Source organism: Talpa occidentalis, unplaced genomic scaffold, assembly GCF_014898055.3.
Source record: "Talpa occidentalis isolate TD23 unplaced genomic scaffold, MPIMG_talOcc4v2.1, whole genome shotgun sequence".
NCBI classification, from domain to species: Eukaryota; Metazoa; Chordata; class Mammalia; order Eulipotyphla; family Talpidae; genus Talpa; species Talpa occidentalis.
The window spans coordinates 91,507,291-91,533,793 of NW_026555331.1; the positions used below are offsets into that span (position 1 = coordinate 91,507,291).

The following is a 26,503-nucleotide window of genomic DNA, read 5'->3' on the forward strand; positions in this document are numbered from 1 at the left end:
AGGGAAACTGATAGAGTTGCCATGGGAACCTGGCCATAGGTCCACCTGATCAATAGGGGGCTATTGAGAATTCCCAGAAATGAAGAAACAGGGCAAAAAGAACCACACAGGACACCTCCTGTCTGGAAGGCCCACAGACACTTGATGCCCTAGCAGATAACAACCTCACTCCCACAGTCATGAAAATAGGTTATAAAAGTGAGTCCCAAATCTTTCTTCCTGTGAAGATCTCTCCCATCTTGCCCCTGTTCCCAGGCGTGGTATCTCAACAAATCTATTTTTCTATTCTCCAGGCTGTCTCTGGTGAATTTTTTCAAACCCATGTGTCTGGCCTCATCCCGATAATACACCTCCACAATAAACTGGCTCCTAATTTCTGGATATATTCCAATATCCCAAAGTATTTTTAAATTAAGTTCTAAAGAATTGACAAAAAATTTACTTTGGCCCTCATTTCTATCATTTCTAGAATTAATCTAATGGGATCTTTTCTGTTATTTTTTTTTTTTTTAAGATTTATTTATTTATTTATACAAGCACTGGGTACAGTCAGAAGTGTGGGAGGGTGAGAGAATTCACCAGAGCCAGAGCAGGGGGAAGAACAGGCAGAAAGACTGAAGTACACTGCTGAGGTGAGCAGCGGGCGGCAGGAGAGGTCTGCGTGTGCCATGTGGGACCCTCGCCTGGGGGCCGGGGATCGAACCGGCGCTGCAGAGGCTGCAGGCAGCTTCACAGCACAGCGCCCAACAACTGTGCCACCCTCTTCTGTTATTTTAAATTTATTTTAGCTCCTGAAAATATTTTAGACCAAGTCAACCTATATTGTAAAATTCTTCAGTCAATCCAAGGAAATATCCAATCTAAGGAAAAAGCACAGTTTTTTCTCTACATTCAAAAGTTTCTTTTAAACTGTTTGTGTTACAATGGACACAGCAGAAATCAAAAGAATAATCAGTAACTAATATGAACAGTTATATGGAAACAAGTTCAACAATTTAGAGGAGATGGACAAATTCCTACAACTCTACAATCACCCAAAGCTAGATAAAGAAGAAATAGAACACCTAAACCGACCAATTACAAGCAGCGAAATTGAAATGGTAATCAAAAACCTCCCCCAAAACAAAAGCCCAGGACCTGATGGATTTACAAATGAATTCTACCAAACATTTAGAGACGAATTAGTGCCTATCCTTCACAAACTCTTCCAAAAAATTGAGAAGGAAGGGACAATACCAAACACGTTCTATGAAGACAACATTACACTAATACCAAAACCGAACAAGGACAACACAAAAAAGGAAAACTACAGGCCAATCTCCCTAATGAACACTGATGCAAAAATCCTCAATAAAATTTTAGCTATCAGAATCCAACAATGTATCCATAAGATAATTCACCACGACCAAGTAGGATTCATTCCAGGGACACAGGATGGTTCAACATCTGAAAATCAATCAATGTTATCCAACACATCAACAAAAAGAAATATAAAAACCATATGATAATATCAATAGATGCTGAGAAAGCTTTTGACAAAGTGCAACACCCATTCATGATAAAAGCCCTTGAAATTCTTGGAATACAAGGAACATACCTCAACATCATAAAGGCCATATATGACAAGCCAACAGACAGTATCATTGTCAATGGTGAAAAGCTGAAAGCAATTCCATTAAGATCTGGAAACAAGACAAGGATGTCCACTCTCACCACTGCTTTTCAATATAATACTGGAAGTCCTAGCCAGAGCAATAAGACAAGAGAAAGATATACAAGGAATCCAAATAGGAAAAGAAGAAGTCAAACTATCACTATTTGCAGATGATATGATAATATACATAGAGAACCCCAAAAACTCCACAGAAAAGCTAATTCAAATAATCAATCAGTTCAGTAAAGTGGCAGGATATAAAATCAACACGCAAAAGTCAGTAGCCTTCCTATACACAAACAATAAATCTGAAGAAGAAGAAATCAAAAAAACCATCCCTTTTATTATCGAAACAAAAAAATCAAATTCTTGGGAATAAATCTAACAAAAGAGGTAAAGGACCTATACAAAGAAAACTATAAAACACTGTTAAAAGAAATAGAAGAAGACACAAAAAAATGGAAAGACATCCCCTGCTCATGGATTGGAAGAATAAACATTATTAAAATGGCCATCCTACCAAAAGCAATATACAGATTCAATGCTATTCCAATAAAAATTTCAATGTTATTCTTCAAAGAAATAGAACAATTATTGATGAAATTCATATGGAATCACAAAAAACCCTGAATAGCCAAAGCTCTCCTGAAAAAAAAAAAAGAAGGGAATGGAGGCATCACACTCCCAGACTTTGAACTATACTACAAAGCCATAATCATCAAAACTGCATGGTATTGGAACAAGAACAGACATACAGACCAATGGAATCAAATAGAAAATCCAGAAATAAACCCACAGATTTATGGTCAACTAATATTTGACAAAGGAGCAAAGACTATGCACTGGAGCAAAGAAAGTTTGTTCAATAAATGGTGCTGGGAAAACTGGGTCGCTACATGCAAAAGAATGAAGCTTGACCACTACCTCACACCATACACAAAAATCAACTCAAAATGGATTAAAGAACTAGACATAAGAGCTGAAACCATAAAATACATAGAAGGAAATATAGGCGAAACACTACGTGATATGCACACAAAGACATCTTTACAGACACATCACCCAAAGCAATGATAGTGAAGGCAAAGATAAACAGCTGGGACTACATCAAATTAAAGAGCTTCTGCACAGCAAAAGAGACAATAACAAAAACAAAGAGAAACCCCACCAACTGGGAGAACATTTTTGCACACAACACTAATGATAAAGGACTGATCACAAAAATCTGCAAAGAACTGATGAGACTCAACAACAACAAAGAAAATAATCCAGTCAAAAAAATGGGCAGAAGAGCTAAAAAGAAACTTCTGTGAAGAGGAAATGCAAATGGCCAACAGGCATATGAAAAAATGTTCAACATCACTTGCAATCAGGGAAATGCAAATCAAAACTACCATGAGATACCATCTCACACCAGTGAGAATGGCACATATTAAAAAAACTAGCAACAACAAATGTTGGCGAGGTGTGGAGAAAAAGGAACTCTCCTGCACTGCTGGTGGGAGTGCAAACTGGTCCAACCACTATGGAGAGCTGTGTGGAGATTTCTGGACCTACTAAACATAGAGCTTCCATATGATCCAGCAATTCCACTCCTAGGTATTTACCCAAAGGACACAGAAACATCAATTCCAAAGAGCACCTGCACCCCTATGTTTATAGCAGCACTGTTTATAATAGCTAAGCTTTGGAAACAACCCAAATGCCCAAAAATAGATGACTGGATCAAGAAGATGTGGTACATATATACCATGGAATATTACTCAGCATTCAAAAAAGATAAACACATGCAATTTGCAGCAACATGGATGGCACTGGAAGGGATCATGCTCAGCGAAATAAGCCAGAAAGAAAAAGAAAAATACTGGATGGTCTCACTCATAGCAGGAATCTAGAGAACTTAAATAAGGGACCAGGAAAATGAATAACTATAAGAGAGTGAAAATCAAAATCAACAAAATAACTCTGAACCAGAGACACTCTATGGGGGGTGGGGGGGGGAGGGATTGGGGTCAAAATAAGGGGGTTGCAATTGTATGGGGAATATAAAAAAAAAGAAAAAAAATGTTTGTGTTAGTTTATTAGTCACAGGGCTATAAATGTAACTACATATGTCTTTGAATTCTTAGTAAATGACCTTGTCTCATACAAACACAAACATAAGCAAGTAAAAGAAAACTGTCAAATAATATTTGCGATAGCATGAGTTCCATTTAATGAATAACCTCTTTCATTATACTGATAAATTATCAACAATTATTATAGAAATTAACTATAAGAGAGCATAGCTCTATTGTTGATTATTACCAAAACAAAGGATATTATATGCTGCTTGGTCTTTAATAAAACAGGGATAAAGCAAGGAAAAGTAAGAAACTATATCAGTGACTTTATTATTAAGTACAGTGGTACTTAATACCTTTAAAAATTTAATCCCCCAGATTTCTTTTGCAACAAAACTGTTTACATGTCTTAAAAGACTTAAAATCAAAATGTCTATTCATGTTCACTTTGTGGTATAATTTTGGTATTTCAAGGGTAGTTAAGATACGAAAAGCATAAAGGGAAACTCAAGTTTCAATTATATAAAATGACAATAATACTAAAAAAGTTTCATTATTCAATTTGTAATCTCATAATAATATAAGGATTTAAATAATCTTTAGCAATTTAAGATAGCTGTTAAAGTTGATTCTTAATTGAATCACTAATAAGAGTCAGGAGTATAAATAAAATAAGAGCATAAATGAATTTAAGAAAACTATATTTGTTGGGAGAGCAAATTAAAAGACAGGAGACATTGGGGGCCTTCCTGGTGGCTCAGGGGGTTAAGTCTCAGCACCATGAAGCTATTGCCAGCCACTGCAGCACAAGTTCGATATCCAGCTAGGGAGCTGACTCACATGGTGCAGCAGACCTCTCCTGTCTTGCCTGCTGCTCCCCTCAGTAGTGTATTTCAATATATCTGCCTGTTGTTCTCCTCACTCTATCTCTGGTGATCCTCTCACCAACCCTCCCACCCCCACTTTTGGCCTACACCCCAGCTCTTGTATGCATAAAAATCTTAAAAAAAAAAAGGAGACAGTATCATTTGTGATACTGTTACTGCATTCATCTCCTAAAGGATGTTGATGCCTTCCTCAGTTGCAAAAAAGAAAGAACCCCATCTTGAAAATAAGGAAAAAGATATCAACATATTGTTCATGATAGTAAAGGACTTTGAGAATAATAAAAGCAAAATCAAACCAAAATGGCAACCAATTTTCATGGCTGTAAATGCCTGATGGACTGTCAAGTGCTGGTAGAAGTACAATTAGCCATTTTCTTTTTCCTTCATTGCTATCCTTAGGGTTGCCTCATTGAACCTGCAGTAAATCTCTGACCCCATGGCTATCTCTTGCTTAAGTAGGAAGCAGTGAGTACTGATAAGACCACTGAACATTCTTTTTTGAAACACATAAGACAACTCTGTACTCTTAGAATTAACATCGAAAGAGACATTATTAGTAAAGTCTCGATTATTCAGTCCTATCTAAGAATCACAAATATACAATGCTCAGTCAAGAGAACTTGGGAGTGTTTTCTAGGTAAAGAGGTTTTAGAACTCTGCAGAGCATACCTTTTTTACAAGAGGAGGGACATGAGGTCCAGTCACTATACGGGGTCACAATACAGTCCTTTCTACAAGGAAGCAGACAGGGCCTCACAGTTTCTGGCCGAAGGCTCTCAGGACACCTAGAAAAGCAAAGGGACATTACCTAGCTTCCATAGCAATCCAGAAAAATAAGTTATTTCTATCTTCAAGGTTCTCATTGCTAAAATTTCTAAACAGCCATCAATCTATATTATTTAACTTTCAAGAGTCTTTCTATTTGATAAGTTATATCACTAAATTAATTCTTCCAAACTGAACTTTAATAAAACTCAAAGGTATGTGAAAATTTAATAACAACAATTATGTTATCTAACAAAAATTTAAAATGCTGTAATTATTTCTTATCCCTTTATAACAATTTTCCTATTAGGAGATAAGTATTTGCTAACATTTTTATAAGAAATTTGTGGAAATTCAAATAGCCGGCTTAAGGTCCCAATTATACATGTTTGGTAATGAAACAAGCATAATGACAATCATGTTTCCAATTCATTATCACTATTAAGAAGAACATATGTATAGCATAAAATAAACTTATAATGGAGTATATTCTCTATATAATACATGCTCAATGAACAATATTGTATTTTTAGCTATATAATTTATAATAAATAAAATTATAAGCAGTTTTTGTTTTATTACTTTGTTAAGCATCTCTAACCATTTTTTCTTCCATTTTTACCTAAGTTCAAAATGTAATTTTAAAATATTTTTAATAGGTTTATAAATTACAAAATTATATTTGAAATAAAAACAGCAACTATAAATAAAACAAACATAATCAACTGAATAAAAAATAAAATGTTTTTTGGCAAAGATTACAGCAAATTAACTAAATCTTAAAAATATAGCAATATAGCAAAATATATTATCTATTGGGAAGAGTAAAGTAATATAAAGACAAAGCACTAAAATATCTGATTTTCTAATTTTCTGTCATGTTTTCACTTCCTAAGAGATAATTTTAGATAGTATATGGGTTTTCAATATACTGTCTGTTTATTGTATATTTCCCATATGATTTTTAAGTTTCCCAATTCTCTGATTCTACTATTGCTAGTGGTCAAATGTTGACTGTGAGTATGAATATCTGAAGAAGGTGCATTTAAGAAAAATAAATAGAGCAACTTAACTGATGTAACTAAAGTTAGCAGTGTTTTGATTACTAAGAAATTCTCTTTTAAGTCATATAAATCTGACAAGTAAGCTAGGAGGAGTGAAGAAAAAAACAAACAGCCATTATAACTTTATAACTGTTGCAAGAATAACTTGGCAAATTAGTGAAAAATGAGATTTAAGAATAATCTCCATGGGAAAAGCCAATTTCTTTTTAGGTCAAAGTAAATTGTCTTTTAACAGGTTAATCATGTTTTCAGAACTGAACTATAAGTGGAAAAAAAAATCCACGCCATTAATTTCCTTCCCATAATTTCTTTGGTGACAGTTCATTTTTGATACAGCTTGTATTATAATTATTTATCTACATGTCCTACCTCATATATAAATATTCTATCCTATTTAATTATATAGATACATGCTTTCTTACCTCACTCTGTAACACTGGGGTCTAATTGGAAGTGGATTTAAAAAATATTGGAATAAACATTTCAAAAGAAAGAATCTTCTTGGATAATGTTAAGGATAAACTTGAATTTCTTTATTGCAATTGCAAAGTAATGGACAACAAAGAAATGCAGATGTGAATCACAGAAGTTAATGTATTATGACAACTGAGACTATAAATCACTACTTAGTGTTTATTTAGCTTCATAATTTAACCTGTGTTCTTACCCAGGAAACATTATATGACAAAAATCTGCATAAAATCCTGCTATTTTGGAATTATAGAATTATTGATTAGCAATTATTATTAAAAAGCATTCCTTTTCAATGAAGCAATTTCATAACTTTGACAATGAGAAAAGCATTCCATAAATGATTGCTCCTCAAACTTTAGTTCTAAATAAATCAGTAGAATACCCAATGTTATCATTGACAACCTCCAAATTTCCCTTTTAGTTTAGAAATATCCACAGCAAGATACTTGGCTAACTGTGGAGAACAAAATTACTAACAACAAAGCCGTTAAATGAACACACAAAGATAAATTACACAGCTTAGATTACATCTAATAAAATGAATTCAGACTTCCTTTGGTGAGGCAATTGGTTTAGTCAACATGCTTCTTTTTTCCTTTGTATTGTTTGTATTTAGTGTTTGTGGTTTAAATCAAGGAATTGATTTCCTCCCAAATCTTATTCAAGGTCAAATTAAACAGATGTGATAGGAGTTGAAGTTTGTTACTCAGAGGATAGATAAGATCAATAACATTGATTTTACCATTGCACAGTAATCTGTTTTATTAAGAGGAGTTTAAAACAAGGTTTCTATTTGCATTTTTGCTTCAAATGCCTAGTACTGAAAAGCGATCAAGGAATTTAACCTCTGAAATCAGGAGAAGGGCAGGAAAACATCCTTTCGAATTCACAGTAATTACTTAACTTTTCAGAACTCTAAGAGAAAAGTAAATCCATTTTCTTTAATAAATTTATACATGTATCCAGGTCATTGAATAAAGACTGCAAGGGCAAAGCAAATTTTTAATGGATTACTGCAATGGTCTGACATGTGCTTCAGGATACCCTTTCTGTTGAGTGATTTAATGACTTAAATCCAGCAGGCTCTTTCACATAAGCTTGTATACATGCACATCCATTACTCAGCACAATATTTTGAAGTTTGAATGAGAGAGAAAAATGTCAACTGCAACATCTGAAAGGTGATTGGCATCTGAGAAAGAGTGAGCTGATTAATAGTTGCTCAGCATAACAACTCTCTACCCTGTGCCACTAAGGTTGGTTAAGTTATAAGCTTTTGTAGGGTACATTTCTCTCTGTGCTTGTCCCAGCAAGACACAGAACCCTCCAGAACTTGGAATTCCTGTTGTTATTGTTTCTGAATTTTAATAATACACTGCACATTTATTTCCTTAGATTCATCACAACCACAGCATCACTTCTATTAAAATGCTGGTTTGGGGCTACCTATTAAATATATGGGATAGTTTCCCAATTTATTCAAATCTTTTGGCATACATTTCTAATATATTTCCTAATTTCAAACTATATCAACAAAGTACAGGGCAAAGCATCCCTAATGCCTGGAGTCCTGGCCAGATAAAAACAACTCATAATGTGATTCTTACTCATCCCCTGGAGTTTTCCATATGCAAGTACATTATTACTATTTTCCTGAAACACTAAGAAGTATCTCAAATTTTAAGGTGAAAATGACAATTTCTCAGATTTAGTGAGTGCTTATGTCAAATTTTCCACATTAAATTCTTTCAATGAACTTTGAGAGCTGAGGCGAGGATTAGTTATCTATGTAGCATAGATAATACCATATATAATATTTAAGCACTTGAACAATTATTTGGCTATTTTTATACCAGTGCAAAACTGACTGTACTTTTCCTGTTTCACACAGCTAAGGTGACTTGAATTTTAAAAGATTTATGCAGTTTAAAACTTAAAAGATAAAGAGTTTTTATTTTTTTTCCTGTTAAAGGAATATACTTTGAGTGAATGCACTCATTTTCTCTGAGGATTGATTATCCCAGTGATGCCATGACTTGCTTTTATTTATATTTTTTATAAGGCACACATACATGCCATCTCTTTAGTTCTTTGTCCTCTTTTCTCAAATCCTTTGCCTTATTATTAAACTATTCATAGTCACAATGAGGAGCTGATGGTTTTTCTACTTATCAGAATACTCGTCCTATCCCAAGGCTCCTCTTGGAAGTAAACGGCTTGGTCTTTTAACCACTGAAAGATGCAATAACTTTGGCTACAATATTTTTGATCTAGTATTTTCTGGGGGAAATGAAAGGCAGATCATGGAAGGCTACTACCCAATTAAACTATACAGGCAGCTACTATTGCCTATGGGCATGTAGGAGGTCATGGATGACCTGCCCTTCTAGGACTTTCTATGCTGTCATTATTGATCAGCCAGGCCCATAGCAAGCACTTATCTCCCTGTCTCACTAGCTTAATAAAAGCTGGAAGTGCTATGATAAAAGTGAAAGTAAATATCAGATAGAAAGAATTTACAGAATTTATGGTTCCCAGGTATAAGTCTCTGAAGCTGTTATAACTTTATTAGTGGTTGATGTAGACAAATCTTACTCTTGAGGACAGGTATGCTGAGCATCAAAATGCCCCCATTTTATGAAATAAGTGAGGGGAAGTGATCACCCTTGCGAGAGCGATCACAGAATTTACTTTCATCAATTTAAATCCCTTACTTTTTGGGTCCCACTTGGCCCACATTGACCCGCACACAGATGACTTTTCTTGTCTGCATGCCGACAGAGCAAGAGGCCTCCCCATTCCAAGTTGTAGTTGTGTTGAAAGCTGACACTGAGGTGTCCTCGATGCACTGGCCCCAGGGACCAGTCTGCCAGTGGTACACAGTACAGGGATGGTCATTACAGCTGCGCACCTCTTGCAAAGCACTGCTGTTGGGACAGTGAGATCCACCTATAAGGATGGACAAGGTAACAGATTAGAAACAATGCCTCCAGGAAAGCTTCCATTCTCTGTTCCTTAGAATTAACCAGGCTAACAATTATACCTGTCACTTATTTAGCTTATAGCATGTACCAGCACGCTGTCAGGAATGCAAATTGCAAATTAATCTTACTTAATTTGGCAGGGTGTTGAGTCCCAAGTCAGGCCACCCCAAGATAAGCCAAAGTAGCATATCGATTATTTGAATTAAAGAAAGGGTAGGCGAATGAATCACTCCCTAAACCTCCCTTAATCCTTTAGGAATAAAACAGGAATTCTCTATGACCCTCTTTTTTGTTTCCCTTCAAAGCAGTAAATAATCTTTTATGTAAGATGCTCTCCCAGCTCAGAGATGGAGACACACTTATGAGAAACGGAAAGAAAGTTGTGTAAATAAGCTCTTCACAGTTTTTGTTTTTTGCTTCTTTGTCTAAAAGATATTTAAACTGGCTATTTTAGTCATTCACAAGGTTCTATATCTTATGGACCCTGTGGGCACAAAATCAAAATTGTCTTTTGTCTTTCTAGTTTCTTTCCTATCAAATGGTTACTAGGCCAACCAAAGGAACCAAAAGAGGTTAGGAGAGATCTTCTAGAGCTTTCCCCTGGGTTAATTTAAACTATGTGGTGTATTTTGAATGTGTTTTGGGGACTATGGAGAACCTCAAAGAGAGATGAAGCTGAAGATGTATGAACGGAGTCTATGTGATATGTGATTGCTAAGAATGTGGGTTTTCTATGTTATTCCCCAGACTGAAAATTTTATTTGCAAGTTTCAAAGTTCTGCTTGTTTTAATTGCTTACGGATAGTTAGAAACAGAGGTTTTAAAGTAGAATGATACTTTTTGAATTTTCAGAGTATTACTGGAAGAGTCACATAGTAATAATACTTTCTATCTTTAAATCTAAGATGTCATTGGTTGGGTGACAGAAAATACTTTTTTGAGTCACAAAAAATGAAATGGTTGTAATTTAAACTATGAAACAATGCTTTCTGATTAATTCAATTTTTTATTACATGCTTATTGGAATAGCTTTGTGTGACTTATTTACATAGTTTTTAAAAATACACATTAAAAGGGAAAGCATTCTTAAAACTTCTTTATACTGAATTCAAATCTTATGTTTTTTTAAATCACTTTAACTCATATTCATCAAAGGTTATGTTCTCCTACACAAGGTCATATCCTGTGGCATCAAAAATGGTGGTGATGCAGGATTTCTTAAAAAGAGTGCTTCCTAATTTCTAGGGTTTTCTTCCGGGATGCTGGTAATCCCTCGATAAGGATTATGTAGGTAGGATCCCATTTTGTATAGCCAGATGCCCTCTGAGTTAAAGTTACAAAGCAGATGAGCTTGTGCAGTTTAAATGTGGCTCTGGTAGCTGTTAGGACTTTATGGAGTCCAGATTCTTAACACTGTACAATTCATAATATGAATTATGAGGAAAAATATGTGAAAGTACAAAATATTGAAGGAATTTATTACTTGCTTTACTGACAATTTGATCTATTCAAACTTATGAAGCCTCTGAACAGAATAAAACTGGCTGTTAATGAGCAATTTTAATGTTAATATTTGTGATAGTAAATGGGGGAAATGTTGACTATAATTATAGGGCAGCCTTTAGATCTAATGAAAACAAGTTTCAAAAAGTTAGAATAAAGGAAAAGTGACTCAACAGTTAGAGATCCTAAAATGGAACATGATCCAAGAAGTTTGAGAACTGTGTAAATTCTCCCTGGGCTGGTCAGGTGCACTTCACTTATAATTAAGGACATCCCTCTGTTCAGCAAATAAATTAGTAGGTAGTTAATGTGAGAATTTGACTGTAATGTAGAATCATTTATGCAGCATTGAACATGGGATCAACATCAGAATAACCTGCATTAAACAGCATTTCATGGTGAAAACATCTGTCACAGTTCATATCCTATCCTTCATCACACAGCTCAATGACTGTGGCAGCTTCTGAAAAGAAGTTTAGTATTTGAATAGGAAAAAATCCTAAAACATACTAATTGGATCGAGGAGAAGTAAATGAGCACTCTCATTACTCATCCCCTGAGGCTCTAGATTTTCTCCAATTTTATCTCCCAAACATGCTAATTTTAGACATATATTAATATATACATATATATACATACATACATATACACATGATTTTTATATAACCATTCTAGCCATACCTTTATATTTAATAGCAAAATCACTGATCTTATACCAAAAAAATGTGCTTTTCTTACTGTATATTTATTGTGCATACATATGCTGTTTAAGCTGCAATTTAAAAACTCTGAGTTGTTTTTGACATTGGAATTGACTGGTTGTCTTTGGAAAAAATGGAAAGAAAAAACTTTTACAACATCAGCATAATGTGTCAAGGAATTGCAAGATAGCTGTTAAGTTTACAGACATAAAGACTATTTATTTTCTTGTGCCCATCTACATGAATGCCACATCAGCAGTTTGGGTCTGATGTCAGGATACTTGCACAGATAAGCCCCAATGTGGTCTTAATTATAACAGCGACAGGGTAATTTCGAAAGCATGGTTTCAAGTAATCAGTCATTGACAGTCTGGTCATGTTATTTTGGGAATAACTTTATGATAGAAAAATTTGTAGATGTAACATTGATTTTTTTATTATTTATGGGAAGTTCTAATTCCAATATCTGAGAATATTTCTGTAATACTTGGGAAATGGTAAAATGTGACTCAAGACAATGAGAACTAACTGTATTTTTTAAAGGAAACCTTTTGAAAGAATTTTATATACTTCATACTCACATGCCTATTTAGGCTTTCTATCACACCAAAGGGGAAGACTTTATAAGACCTTGATGAAGTTCTGCTTTATAAATAAACTTCCACGCTCATATAAAAACCAAGTATGATATGAAACTTCTTTCTTAGATACGAAAAAAGTGACTCAAAAAAAAAAAAAGAAAAAAGTTACTTTTTCCTTCCTCCACAAAAGATTTCTCAGGATAAATTTCAATAGTTACAGTGTTTCTGGTGCCAGCACTGAAGTCCTTACAATTTAGATGGCAGACGGAACAAAAAGGAGACATGTTCAAAACATTAATGGCACATCTATGTTTTGAGTACACAGAGCAATATTTATGTTAGATGCTTTGTATGGTACCCACAGGGCTTGAGAAACAGTTTCTACTACTCTCAAGAATCATGTAATACAGCGGAAAAAAGTAGTATGGAACATAAAATAAGCATACAAATGAGTATAATTCCAGGTAGAATATCATGCTTAACACTAAAAGAGATACTTAGCATAATTGGAATTCAAAAGTAAGTGATTCCATTAATTTTCAGGGACAGAAAAATGCCTCAGACCAGGAGGCACTGAAGTGAATTTTGAGGCAGAAAGATTTCCAGTTCTGGGAAGGGAGAATTTTATTTACACTGAAGAAAAAACAAATAAAAGCAAAGCATGAAGGCAGATATGACCTTGGGAATTAGCGATAATGATGCACTGAATTGGAGTGCAGAGTTCACATGGGGAAGTAACTGGTAACAAAGATAATGAAGTGGCCAGGACTCATGTTAAGAAGAAACTACTAGAGTATTACGAATTGCAGCTTTAAGGTGCTCTACAACTTTGCCTGAGACTGCAGCCTAAATCTGTTTGATAGCAGACCACTGCTGGGTGAATGCACAGTGGCAATGGCGTGATTTGGGGGAACTGAATTAGCCACACACAGCCTCAGAGATTCTGTGGTAGCATGCCCTACTACCCTGTTCACTGCTACTCCTTTCTTAACTTACAGAAAGAGGTGGAAGATATCCCACTATGGAAAATGCTTAAATCCTATGAAAACAGGTTGAAACAAAACTTTTTTTTTTCAAAAGTCAATAGAGGCAGGATGAGGATGCGAAAGTATTTAGTATTTTTTTTTTTAAGATTTATTTATTTATACAAGAACCGGGGTACAGGCCAGATGTGAGGGAAGGTAAGAGAATTCACCAGAGACAGGGGGGAACAGACCAGGCAGATTGACTGAAATACACTGCTGAGGGGAGCAGCGGGCAAGGCAGGAGAGGTCTGCTGTGCCATGTGGGACCCTCACTGGCCGGTAGGGATCCAGCCAGCGCTGCAAAGGCTGCAGACAGCTTCACAGTGTTGTGCTCAACCGCCTGCGCCACCAGGGGAGGCCCGAAAGTATTTAGCTTGAAGCCAGTGTTATATATGTGAGCATTCAATATAATAGATCTTTGGGTTCTTCAAATTCCTCTAGGAAATATATAAGTGCCCCTTGGTTCTTAAGGATTAAAATCATTTAGCTATAAAATTTGAACAAGGGCCTCCCCGGTGGCGCAGCGGTTGAGCGCTGGGCTGAGAAGCTGCTCACAGCCTCTGCAGCATTGGTTCGATCCCTGGCTGCAGATGAGGGTCCCACATGGCGCGCAGACCTCTCCTGCCGCCCTCTGCTCCCCTCAGCAGTGTCCTTCAGTCCTTCTGTCTGCTCTGCTGCCCGCTCTCGCTCTGGTGAATTCTCTCACCCTCCCGTGCTTCTGACTGTACCCAGTGCTTGTATAAACAAACAAACAAACAAATAAATAAAAAACATAAAAAAAAATTGAACAAGTTAAAATAGAAAGCCACTTCTCAATGCTTTGATGTATAAAATATAATTTTTGAAGGCTACCAATTATTTGAGGAAAAAATGGCAAAATTATATTTCATTTTGGATCTAGTCTCTGTAAGTACAAAGCAGGTATGAAAACATAACTACATGTGGCTGATGAACTTATAATTTTAGGTCATTCTGAACTTTGCAAAATTAAATAACTTTTATTTCTTGTGCTATAAGGATATTTATCGATACATTATGACTGCACAATGAGAATTAATGCAAGTTGTTATTACACTCAATGGAAAGTATTTTGAAAATATTTTTCCTTTATAAGCCAAGTTTATTTAGTATCTACAATGTAGGTTCAAATCTAACATGATTTTTAAGTATTTGATATAATTCAACTTATTGTTATTTACATTAAAATAGATCAGATTCATGTGTTAAAACTTACTTTCTTTTAATATCTCTCAACATAATTTTAAAGAAGCTTTTGGGGCCCATGCTACAACTTACACAGTACAAAAAAGATTTTTACCTAAGTCATCATAAAATGTTAAAAACTGAATTAATACATTTATTTAAGCAGAAATCAATGCTTAGAAATTTATTTTGATAACAACAACAACAATAAAAAACTAGCAGGCGATCATAAATAAGAGACAAAACGGGAGAGAAGAGCACGAGGGACTATGGTGAAGGTTCACGGTTGAACTGGTGGTAGGAATTTTACGGGGAATACACAATGATGTAAAAGACATAAATAAAAAAATTATAAAAATTATTTTGATGGGGGGGAGAAAGGAATGGGGAAAGGAAGGACTAGAGTCAAAATAAGGGGGGGTGCAATTGTAGGGGACTATAACCAAAATGAAAATGCACACATTGTGCAAAGATGAAAAAAGATGTAAGAATTTTATAAAATAAAATATTTAAATAAAAAATTATTTTGATAACTTTAAAATAAAAAACACATTACAGAAAATTAAGAATATTTATGAAATATAAAAAAAACTAATTGTTGAGGAATAACAGACCAACCTTCTTTTGTGTGTAGAATTATAAAGAATTACCTAATTTGGCAGGAAAACATTTGAAAACGTCCCTGCAAATGTTGTTCATAAATCATTTGAAAAATAGCTCAGAATTATGAAATACTCATTTTGAAGCAAAGAAAACATTTTTCAATGTCTAGCAAATATAGTTATTAAATAGTCTTTGAGGATAAATTCATTATATATGTCATACAATTATACCAATTTTTGTAACTGTTATTAACAGAGACAAATAGCAGCAGATTCCCCATCAAAAGAGTTTCTTCTAAGGTTTCCATTTAAAATGATGTTTTTGAATTCATGCTTTTATGATTTACTATATAAATAGCTATAATTTTCTAGCACGGCTCACTTATGATACAGCTACTTGACTTAATTAAAAATTATTGAAGTCCCACCCTTTAAAACTAAATAGATGATACATATCAAAGAGCAATCATAAATTTCTGCCCTTAAAGCATTTCATGACCTTTCAGTGTGAAGCATCATGTCTATAGAAATAATGATCTGTGAGTTCTGCAAGCAAGGCAAAATCTCTGCCATGTGACTCACAGGGCAGAAAGTCACTCATTACTAGTCAGACAGCAAGTGTCTGTGGAGTATAATGGATTTACAAGAAGCAGGGTGACCACAAATCTAATTTTAATGAAGCCCAAGACATAATCTGAGCTGATAGAGATTGAAGTCTGGATATACTCTGTAGAAGGTTAGACTTACTGTTTGATTAACATAGGAAATAAAATTTTCTCCCTAAAAGGTTCTGTTTTTCTGCTAGGTTCAATAGATACATATTTCTTTTTTGTAGCAAATAGTTACATTTATATTAAAGTGACAGCAAAAAAAGTTTTTGGACACTAAATATTTCCTAAATTTTTCTACAGGTTGACTGTTTTAAACATGTAAAATTATTCTCTCACATCTGAAGGTCAAGGTAGTTACCTTTTTGTGTGCAGTTATTACATATACAGACAGGAAGTTTGCCCAAATCCGAATAATATCAGTGTTCTATCACAAAAATTCTTCATGAACAGGAAATAAAGATACAAAAATTGTTAAAAAAATACTATTATTTATATTACTACATCAATAGCTATAATTTTCTAGCACAGCTTACTTTTATTTATAATTATATATAATTATTAAAATTATACAGGATACAGGCATCCAGAAAACTCAAAACTGATAGCTTGGAAATGTACTTAAAGAAACATAGACTTACATCAATAGAAATCATTATCAGTATTAAATGTGAATGAGGAGAAGTGTGATTTAGCTTGATAATATTTAAATAACATACACTTATATTCTTGAGACCGAACAAGGCTAAATATGCTAGAATTTGCTTTACTTCTATGCTTTCTTTACTTCTGTGTTATTTTCCAAAATGACAAGATTAAGTATGACATTATATCACCCAGTCACAGAGAGGCCACATTAGCATTTCGATATAAGCTTGAGAGACAATTACCAAGAGCCTTGTATTTCTTGACAATAAAGCTTGCACAAGTGAGAGATGAATACATGAAAAAACATCCTTTATTCCCCCAATAAGGAGAAGTGACTTAGGAACAACATATTCTAAAAATGAGCACAATCTATAAATGGAAATTCTGCATCTCAGAGCCTATGTTCAGACACCTGAAGGTAAAAAATTCCATGCAATTTTCAGTCATGATGTTGTTTATTAAAACAAAAAAACAACTTTTATAATTGGACTTATATGTCTATTTATGAGATGTGAGAGTGTGATTTCAAAGGGAAAAACTGAGTATAAAATGCAGAAAAAATAATGAATCCTGACACCTGGAATTTTGGGGGCCATTTTCAGATCTTTTCACAAGGTTAACATTTTGAAGTGGAAAGAACGTGAATTATGTGGAGGGAGTGAAAACAAAGTGATTTCACTTTACAAAGTCTTTCTGCTTTTATTAAAGGTATATTTTTAAGATCAATTTTGGGGAACAGAATTAGAATGCCCAATATGTCCACAAATATCAAATCTCTCTGGCTTGCTGGATTTCTGGAAGTAGATTTTTTTTTTTGTAGAACATTATATTATCCAGGCTAAACAAAGAAAATGTATGTCAACTTCTGACAGGAACCAAAGTCCCTTCTGCCCTTCTGAAGGTGGTAGCCTTACCTTCCTCACCAGGATAGGCCAGAATGGACCGTGCACGTATCTGTTTCCCTTCTGTGGTTTTCCCCGAGCAGGTGTGTGAGCAGGAGGACCATGTAGACCACGTGCTGAGGACACAGTCCTTGGGGCAAGGGACATCACAGGCGACGGGGATAGGAAAGATGGCATCTCTGCACAGCTGTCTGTCAACTTCTTCACCTGGGAAAGACATCATCACCCACAGTCTGTTATCTTTAAATGAATATAAAATGAACCATTGAATCTGCATACCCAGAAAAATTGGATTATTTTCCTTTAGTTTTTAGAAAAATCAAAATGAAAAGATTTGCCTTTTCAGTCTTGAAAAGACTACTACAGTCCAATGTTAAAAGAACACAGAACCAGGAACACAGAGAACAGTAATTCTGGGTGACATAACATAAATGTGTGCCTTGGGCATTAAGGTGAGAAAGAGTGACTACGCTATTCTTCATTGTTACTAGACAAACAACTCCAAGTCATTTCCCATTGATGGAAGGTTAAGAGTTCCTTATTTGTATATTTCAAAAATAAGACAGTCAGAAGTTAACTGGAAATATGCGATGTGTCAATAGCTACTATTTTTCTGGGCCTTAAATCCTGACACAAAATCGGAAGTCAATTGGAATGCATTTATATATTAATAGTTACTAGTTTACAAGGTTTCAAATTGTTAGACTTGCTCACTATTAAGTAAAACTCACTAAAATGACAATTAAATCATTATATCTCTCATTCTTCAGGTGCTTTCAAGTTCAGAAATCTGAATGGTGAAAAATCCATGTAATTTTCAGTCAAGGAATAGTCATGATTCATGGATGATAGCCATGATGCATTCTTTCAAATTACACCCATTGAATTACACATAAAAATATTTCCAGGTGATTTATATAATCATGGAGGAATATGGTCTAGAGTGTCTTCTTAATTCTTTATGGCTTTAGGGTTTTGGCCATATCCTAATACAACAATATGACAGACTGCAGTTATACAGTAGATAAAATACAAAAATCATTATAATACAAAGCATTTATTATTTTAAAATTTACATAACAATGACTCTTTTTCCTGCTAGACTTTTTTGTTTTCTCAGCATAAAGGGAAGCTTTAATATGTCCTATTTACTCTTTCTCTTTTGTTTCTTATATTCTATGGAGAGAAAGCAAGTTTGAAGCTACAGCTTATAGTTAACCAGGATTGATAGCTTTGTACCTTCTCTAATAGTTAATCATTTCTATTCAGAAATTTTAATTCTTTCTGCAGCAATTGAGAGTTTGCTATTAGGTCAATTTGTATTTTGTGATTTATTTTTGTATGTTGTAGTGCAAACATAAAAGATGTACAATTTTAATCTTTCTTGCTTTTCCACTTCTTTTTCCCCCAACCTGTGTCCTATACCTTATTTTAAGTATTTTCATTCATCTGGCTCAGGTAGGCACATTCCTTTTAGAGTAAACTTTTATCCTCTATGAAGTTGTTTAAATCACCTTGGATCCAAACTCCAAGATTTCCTTAGATTTTAGTTATGTGATTTAACTACCTTTTCCGCTTATTTTCACAGAGACAGCAGAGTATGATAACTGTCAGTGAGTCAAATAACCCGAACGTGCACAGAAGAGACCAACCATATGATGAACTCTAAGCCAAATGGAGCCAAGAGACTGCCACATGGAACCAAGAAGACAATAAGTATAATAATACTATAAGTATAATAATATCATATCTAAGTATAATATTTTCTAAATTGCCATGCATTCAAATGCTCCAGTACTTTGTTAAATATTTTATTCAGTGGAAAGTCAGTATATGTATCACCCAAACTTTGCTAGAAATGCATTTTTTCAGATCATAACTATTAAATCATGCATTTGGAAAATATTCCCAGGTGAAAAAAAAATATTCCCAGGTGATTCATATACTCATAAAATCTGAGAAATCAGTGCTCTAGGATTATTCTGCCTATGTTTTCTTGTGCTTTAATTAGAACCAGGCTACCTCCTGAAAAGGTAACTTAGAAAATAAATTCATCTGGACTTCATACCTACCATTACTTGGTGTTCTATGGGATTTCTTTTTAGACAGAGTATGTGTAGATGAAAACATTAATTCTTTGAACAGTGATCACCTTTTGTCAGCCACTATGAATATTATATGTATAATGTTAGTTAATTATCGCAAACTTCTCATGTAGATACTAGTCTATATTTTTTATTTTAAAGGAAATTGAAGTTGAACAAATTTAACCGTGTTAAATAGTAGATGTTTACTAAAGAAGAAACTGAATTAAGTTCTAACCAATTCTCAAACCTAATTTTTAACTGGTATGGTGACAGGGAGAATTTGTGATAACAAGGGAGTTAGTTAATAGATGAAACTTTGTTTACAAAGTCAAGAAACCAGCACTCCAGTTGTTTTTCAATGCACAGTGCTGCATAGTGGCAACCATACTCTTCCTTGAATACAAAGAGTATGTGTAGTCAGGTGTTGCTTAATGATGCTATGGTCACTGACAAGCTGCATATATGATGATTGTTCCAACATTATCATACAATGTAAGTGTGTAGAAGACTATGCCATTGAAGCTTGTGTAATTACACTTTACAATGTTCACACCCAATGAAATCATCTAACGACACATTTTTCAGAACATATTGTCATCATTAAATGACATATAACTATACTGTTGACATGTTCAGGGTTATAAATTTTGTTTTAGAGCCACTGAACAAGCATCAATGGATAGGTGAGAATATAGGATCTTTCAAATCTTTGACTTTACTTGCAATGAGTACTTCTGTACCTAAGTTAATTGAACACTAACTGGAACCCTTAGGAGTTGTGGTCTTTTTAAAGTAAATCTCCAATATTCCAAACATAAGTCATGTGGGAAACACTAAGCAATGCCCGCCCTCCTCCAAAAAAAAAAACAAAAAACACTTGGGTCTATGACTATCACAAGCAACTCCATAATTTGTCATCTTCAGCTATTTTTTGAGATTGTTACTTTTCTCAATTTTTTAAAATCTGATCCTGGAAATAAGGTATTTACTTGTAAGAGCTGCAGAAAATAATTTTATCCATCTTCCTCACATTAAAGCCTGTTTTTGTTTAATAAAAAATACTTTAATTAGGTGAGAATCATTTGGCATTATATTTCATAGAATATATTGCAATAAACAAGTATATATCCAAATATCTTCCCAAATAGAGAAGTAGAAATCTTGCTGCTTAACACTTTGGAAATTCCATTATTTCCATATAGCTGCCCTACTGTTAGGACATTTTCAACCTCCATATGTCCCCATTATAGAACCATTTGAGACACTGATTATCTGCATGCGCATTCCAATAAATCTGGGCAGACACTTCCATTATCATTACAGTGAATGATGTAGTTCTACATCTCATACAGGCACAGACTAATGCAACATGATTTTCCTTTCTGTAGTCTAAGAACAATTCCTTTGCTAGATTATGAATGTGACGTCATAAAAATTGAGAATCTTGTTCACACTTTCCTTGTTATATTAAACATACTATTTTGGGGTACATAATAGTAACATAAAGAGTTTCAAAGGATTGCTTTACATTTTTATAACTTGTTGTTTTTTTTATTCCCTCAATGAAGCTCTAGGCATTTTAACCAAACCTGGAAAAAGGTATGATTTACATGAAATATATGTCACAGAACTAAACAAACTATTGTTTACATATTACAACTTACATATAACTCGAAGCATTAGCTGAAGCATAGCTGTTTCAAACTTGTGATACAAATGGTTGGGAAATAAAATGAGAATATTGGTTTATTTATTTTTATGAAATCAAAGCCAGATTTAAATGTTTAAGCTGATATCCCCTAATAATAATTCATCATTTCCATCAATTTTAACATGTATTTTGACATCATCAAGAAATCCTCAGTTTTCCCCTTGTTTAGTTTATTTTCATGAACATCACCAAACTCTTTCATGAACTTCTCCAAAATAACTCCATTTTACTGCATGTCCTATTATCAGGATAAGAGAATTGAACATCTGCTTGAAATAATTACACTAAAAATTCATGAAGATTTCCATAGAAATAAAACAAAATGAGTGTTGAAATCAGAAGATGAAGATGTTTTTCTGGTAAACTGCAAGTTTATTGCATTCACTGTGCTGGAGCTTAAATGTAATATAAATGATAAACCTTGGTTTATTAAGGTTTTTATAGTTTCAATACTTTTATAGTTTAGGAACTGAGTTTAGGACACAATATTAATACATTGAAAACATAACTAATTGTATTTTAATGTAAGGCATATATATGATTAGCACTATTCTCTAGATGCTTCGTGCATTATCCTGACTTCTTTTTAACCACAGAAATGCACAGATTGTTATGGTTGATTTTTAATAGTCACAGTAGACGATGTGCAATGGACCTTAGAAGGCACTGCAAAATCAAAACTCATCAGTATAAAGGAATTGGAAGTGGGTAACAGAAAGGAGAAAGAAAGCAAAGAGAAGGCAGAAACAGGGCCAAGGTTTTAAAAAAATATTAGTTAAAAAATCTTTAGTATTACAGTTTTGGGATCAGATTTCTCTTATCAGACCTATACAAACCCTATAATAACATAGAATTATTACAGTTGTATATATTTTCTATTATGCAGAGAACATTTTAAAAGTTCACATTGACTTTCATTAGTGAAAGTCATTATTTATGTGTTTATTATTACTGATGACAAAATTCAAGGAAGAACTGACATAGGAAAAAAATGGTGTCTTACATTTGCCTGCACCATTCTAGAAAGCATTTTCGTAAAACCATCTTCACTTTATAACAACTGTAAGACTTATAGTCCAGAAACACTTCCATCTTAAAGAATCATGACTCTTTCTCCCTTTCCCTTCTTATAGAAAAGCTACATGTCTCTTCATCTAAATGGGAAGTTATCAAGTAATTTTTAATCCCTAAACTCTCTTTGCTTACATTCAGGTAGTGAGTCTGATTCAGTGTTCTAAGTATCTCCTGACTCCATAATTTTCTTTTGAACCATTTCATTCTTTCTTTGGTCTCTTGCTGTATCCCATTTTCTCTGAAGTCCATTATCCATCTTGGTCCCAAAGAGTTATTTCTATTTTGCAAATATGAACATCAAAGTCCCAATACCTATTAGCTAAAGTCCATATTTACTTGCTATGGCATAGAAACCCTGTATCAACTGTTATTGCTTTCTGTTTTTACTACATTTTAATTGAAGGAAACAACTTGCTTTTCTGAGCAGAACTGATATGCTGCTTTCTCATAACTCTGCCATTTGGTATACTATTCACTATGCCTGTATCCTCTTGCTAAGTCTTCTTTAGGACTGGGTTTTCTTTTTTTTTTTTTTAAAGATTTATTTATTTATGCATACAAGAGCTGGGGCACAGGCCAGGGATGTGGGGTGGGGGAGAGGATCCACCAGAGACAGAGTGGGAACAGAACAGGCAGATTGACTGAAATACACTGCTGAGGGGAGCAGCAGATGAGACAGGAGAGGTCTGCCTTGCCATGTGGGTTTCTCCGTGGCCAGCCAGGGAGTGAACTTGTGCTGCAGAGGCTGCGGATTGCTTCATAATGTGATGTTTAACCCCTTGCACCACCAGGCAGGCCCTAGGACTGGGTTTTCTTCCTGAATGGACATGATCTTAAATTCACCAGATAGGTTGCACTCTAGCCTCTCGCTTCCAAAACATGCGGAACTATTACTTTGAATACTTTCCATAATTGTCTTTTTACTCACCTTTCTCTCTATTCACCTATGAATACCTCCTGGCCAGATATTTTATCTTATTCAATATCTTTATATCTCTGAAGTCCCTAGGCTCATTTAGTGTTCCTAAAGAGTTTTGTAGTAAATGTTTGCTGGATGAGGGAAAATTTTGGCCTGAATTTCCAGGACACATGTTGCTTTTATGAAAATAGTTTGTCTGTTTAGCAGAACCTCACCAAGAATGTTAAAACCTTGGTGCCACACTAGCTGTCCATCCAGACTAGTGAGATCCTTTACCATTGAGCAATACGGAGCAGAAACCCCACCTACAGCAGCTGGGCACCAAAGCAAATAACAGGGAGAAGGAAAAACTCAACAAATGATCACGAGTCCCCAGGGGAATAATACAACAGAAAGAGAGAATAAATCTTCAGAACCCAACTTCAAAGACGTGGAGGATATGTTCTTCCTATCAGATATACAGTTTTAAATTGCCATGATAAAGAAATTCAAAGAAATGAAAGACTACAAAAAAAAAAACTCAGAAAAACAAATGCATATCCCTTAGCTATAAAATAAAAAAAGCAGCAGATAGAAAATGATGATTTTCAACAAGATAAGAAGGGAGATTTGGGATATCAAAAAAACACAAGAGTTGAAAAATTGTTATGAAGTCAAATAGATTAAATACATAAATGAGTCAGTGTACTCTATGATGCAAGTGATCAAAGAACCCAGGTAGAAAAGAGAGAAATGAAGTAAAAAAAATTCTGATAATTATCTAACTTTATGAGGAAGTGCAACTTAAGAATAAGAGGAATACCAACGAAGGAAGAGAAAGGGAAAAGAACAGAAAATGCATTAGAGAAAAATGGAGGAAAACCTCCTGAATCTAGGGCAGGAAATAAATGTACAAATCCAGGAAACTAGAAGAACTCCAGGGCACCTACACAAAACAAGCTCTATACCAAGACATATAGTAGTAAAACTTCCAAGAATTCAAAACAAAAACAATCTTAACATTGGCAAAGTGGAAAAGCAGACAACCAAATAAGGCTAACATCAGATTTCTCTAAAGAAATACTACAGGTAAGGAGAGAATGGAATGACATGCTCCAAATGTTTAAAGATAAAAACTGCCAGCCAAGAATACTTTATCCTGCAAGGCTCTCTTTCATGTATGAGGGAGAAATAAGGGTCTTTTTAGACACATAGAAACACAAGGAGTTTGCAAACAGTACACAACCTTTCCAAAAAACATTGAAAGGAGCTCACAGATTTAAACTAAAGAGAGGAATATACACTTAAAAAAAAGTACAATGAACCATAAACATTAATAATAAATTGGCAGCAACAGACTTTCATATTATCAATGATCACTCTAAATGTAATGCATTGCATTGGAGCAAAGAAAGTTTGTTCAATAAATGGTGCTGGGAAAACTGGGTCGCTACATGCAAAAGAATGAAGCTTGACCACTACCTCACACCATACACAAAAATCACCTCAAAATGGATTAAAGAACTAGACATAAGACCTGAAACCATAAAATACATAGAAGGAAATATAGGCGAAACACTACGTGATATTCACATCAAAGACATCTTTACAGACACATCACCCAAAGCAGTGATAGTGAAGGCAAAGATAAACAGCTGGGACTACATCAAATTAAGGAGCTTCTGCACAGCAAAAGAGACAGTAACAAAAACAAAGAGAAACCCCACTAACTGGGAGAACATTTTTGCACACAACACTAATGATAAAGGATTGATCACAAAAATCTGCAAAGAGCTGATGAGACTCAACAACAACAAAGAAAATAATCCAGTCAAAAAATGGGCAGAAGAGCTAAAAAGAAACTTCTCTGAAGAGGAAATGCAAATGGCCAACAGGCATATGAAAAAATGTTCAACATCACTTGTCATCAGGGAAATGCAAATCAAAACTACCATGAGATACCATCTTACACCAGTGAGAATGGCACATATTAAGAAAACTAGCAACAACAAATGTTGGCGAGGGTGTGGAGAAAAAGGAACTCTTCTGCACTGTTGGTGGGAGTGCAAACTGGTCCAACCACTATAGAGAGCTGTGTGGAGATTTCTGGACCTACTAAACATAGAGCTTCCATATGATCCAGCAATTCCACTCCTAGGTATTTACCCAAAGGACACAGAAACATCAATTCCAAAGAACACCTGCACCCCTATGTTTATAGCAGCACTGTTTACAATAGCTAAGCTTTGGAAACAGCCCAAATGCCCAAAAATAGATGAATGGATCAAGAAGATGTGGTACATATACACCATGGAATATTACTCAGCATTCAAAAAAGATAAACACATGCAATTTGCAGCAACATGGATGGCGCTGGAAGGGATCATGCTCAGCAAAATAAGCCAGAAAGAAAAAGAAAAATATCAGATGGTCTCACTCATAGCAGGAATCTAGAAAACTTAAATAAGGGACCAGGAAAATGAATAACTATAAGAAAGTGAAAATCAAAATCAACAAACAACTATGAACCAGAGAAACTTTTTGGGGGGTGAGGGGTGGGAGGGGAGGGATTGGGGTCAAAATGGAGGGGTTGCAATTGTATGGGGAATGCAAAAATAAAATTTAAAAAAAAAATCTTTAGACAAGTTAAAAAAAAAATCAATGTAATGCATTGAACTTACCAATTAAAAGACACAGTATCTAATTGGATTAGGAAACAGAATCCAACCTTCTGCTCTCTTCAGGAAATATACCTAAAGTCCAAAGACAAACACGGCTCATGGCAGAGGGCTAGAAAATAATCTTACAAGTGAATGGATCCAAAGGAAGGAAGGAAGGAACAGCCATACTCACATCTCACTAGATAGATTTTCAGTAAAAAAAGGTAACAAGAGACAGGGAGGGACAATATAATGAATAAGGGAACAACACAATAGGAAGATATAACACTCATCTACATTTACTCATCAAATGAAGGAGCAATAAAATACATTAGGGAATTTAATCAACCCTGTAAAAAGACATATGTGGTAGGAGATTTCAACATTCCAGTTTAACCAGTGGACAGAT

General features: G+C 34.5%; 1 protein-coding gene across 1 annotated transcript in view; it reads right to left on the reverse strand.

The window, feature by feature from the left end:
* The window catches only part of THSD7A (thrombospondin type 1 domain containing 7A), a 420,185-nt gene that overhangs the window by 75,904 nt on the left and 317,778 nt on the right, over positions 1-26,503 (reverse strand). The window contains exons 7-9 of the mRNA XM_054692399.1: positions 17,677-17,871; positions 9,622-9,856; positions 5,274-5,389 (exon numbers count right to left, since the gene is read on the reverse strand). Of these exons, the coding sequence (XP_054548374.1) occupies positions 5,274-5,389; positions 9,622-9,856; positions 17,677-17,871 (546 nt within the window). The remainder of the gene's footprint in view (positions 1-5,273; positions 5,390-9,621; positions 9,857-17,676; positions 17,872-26,503) is intronic.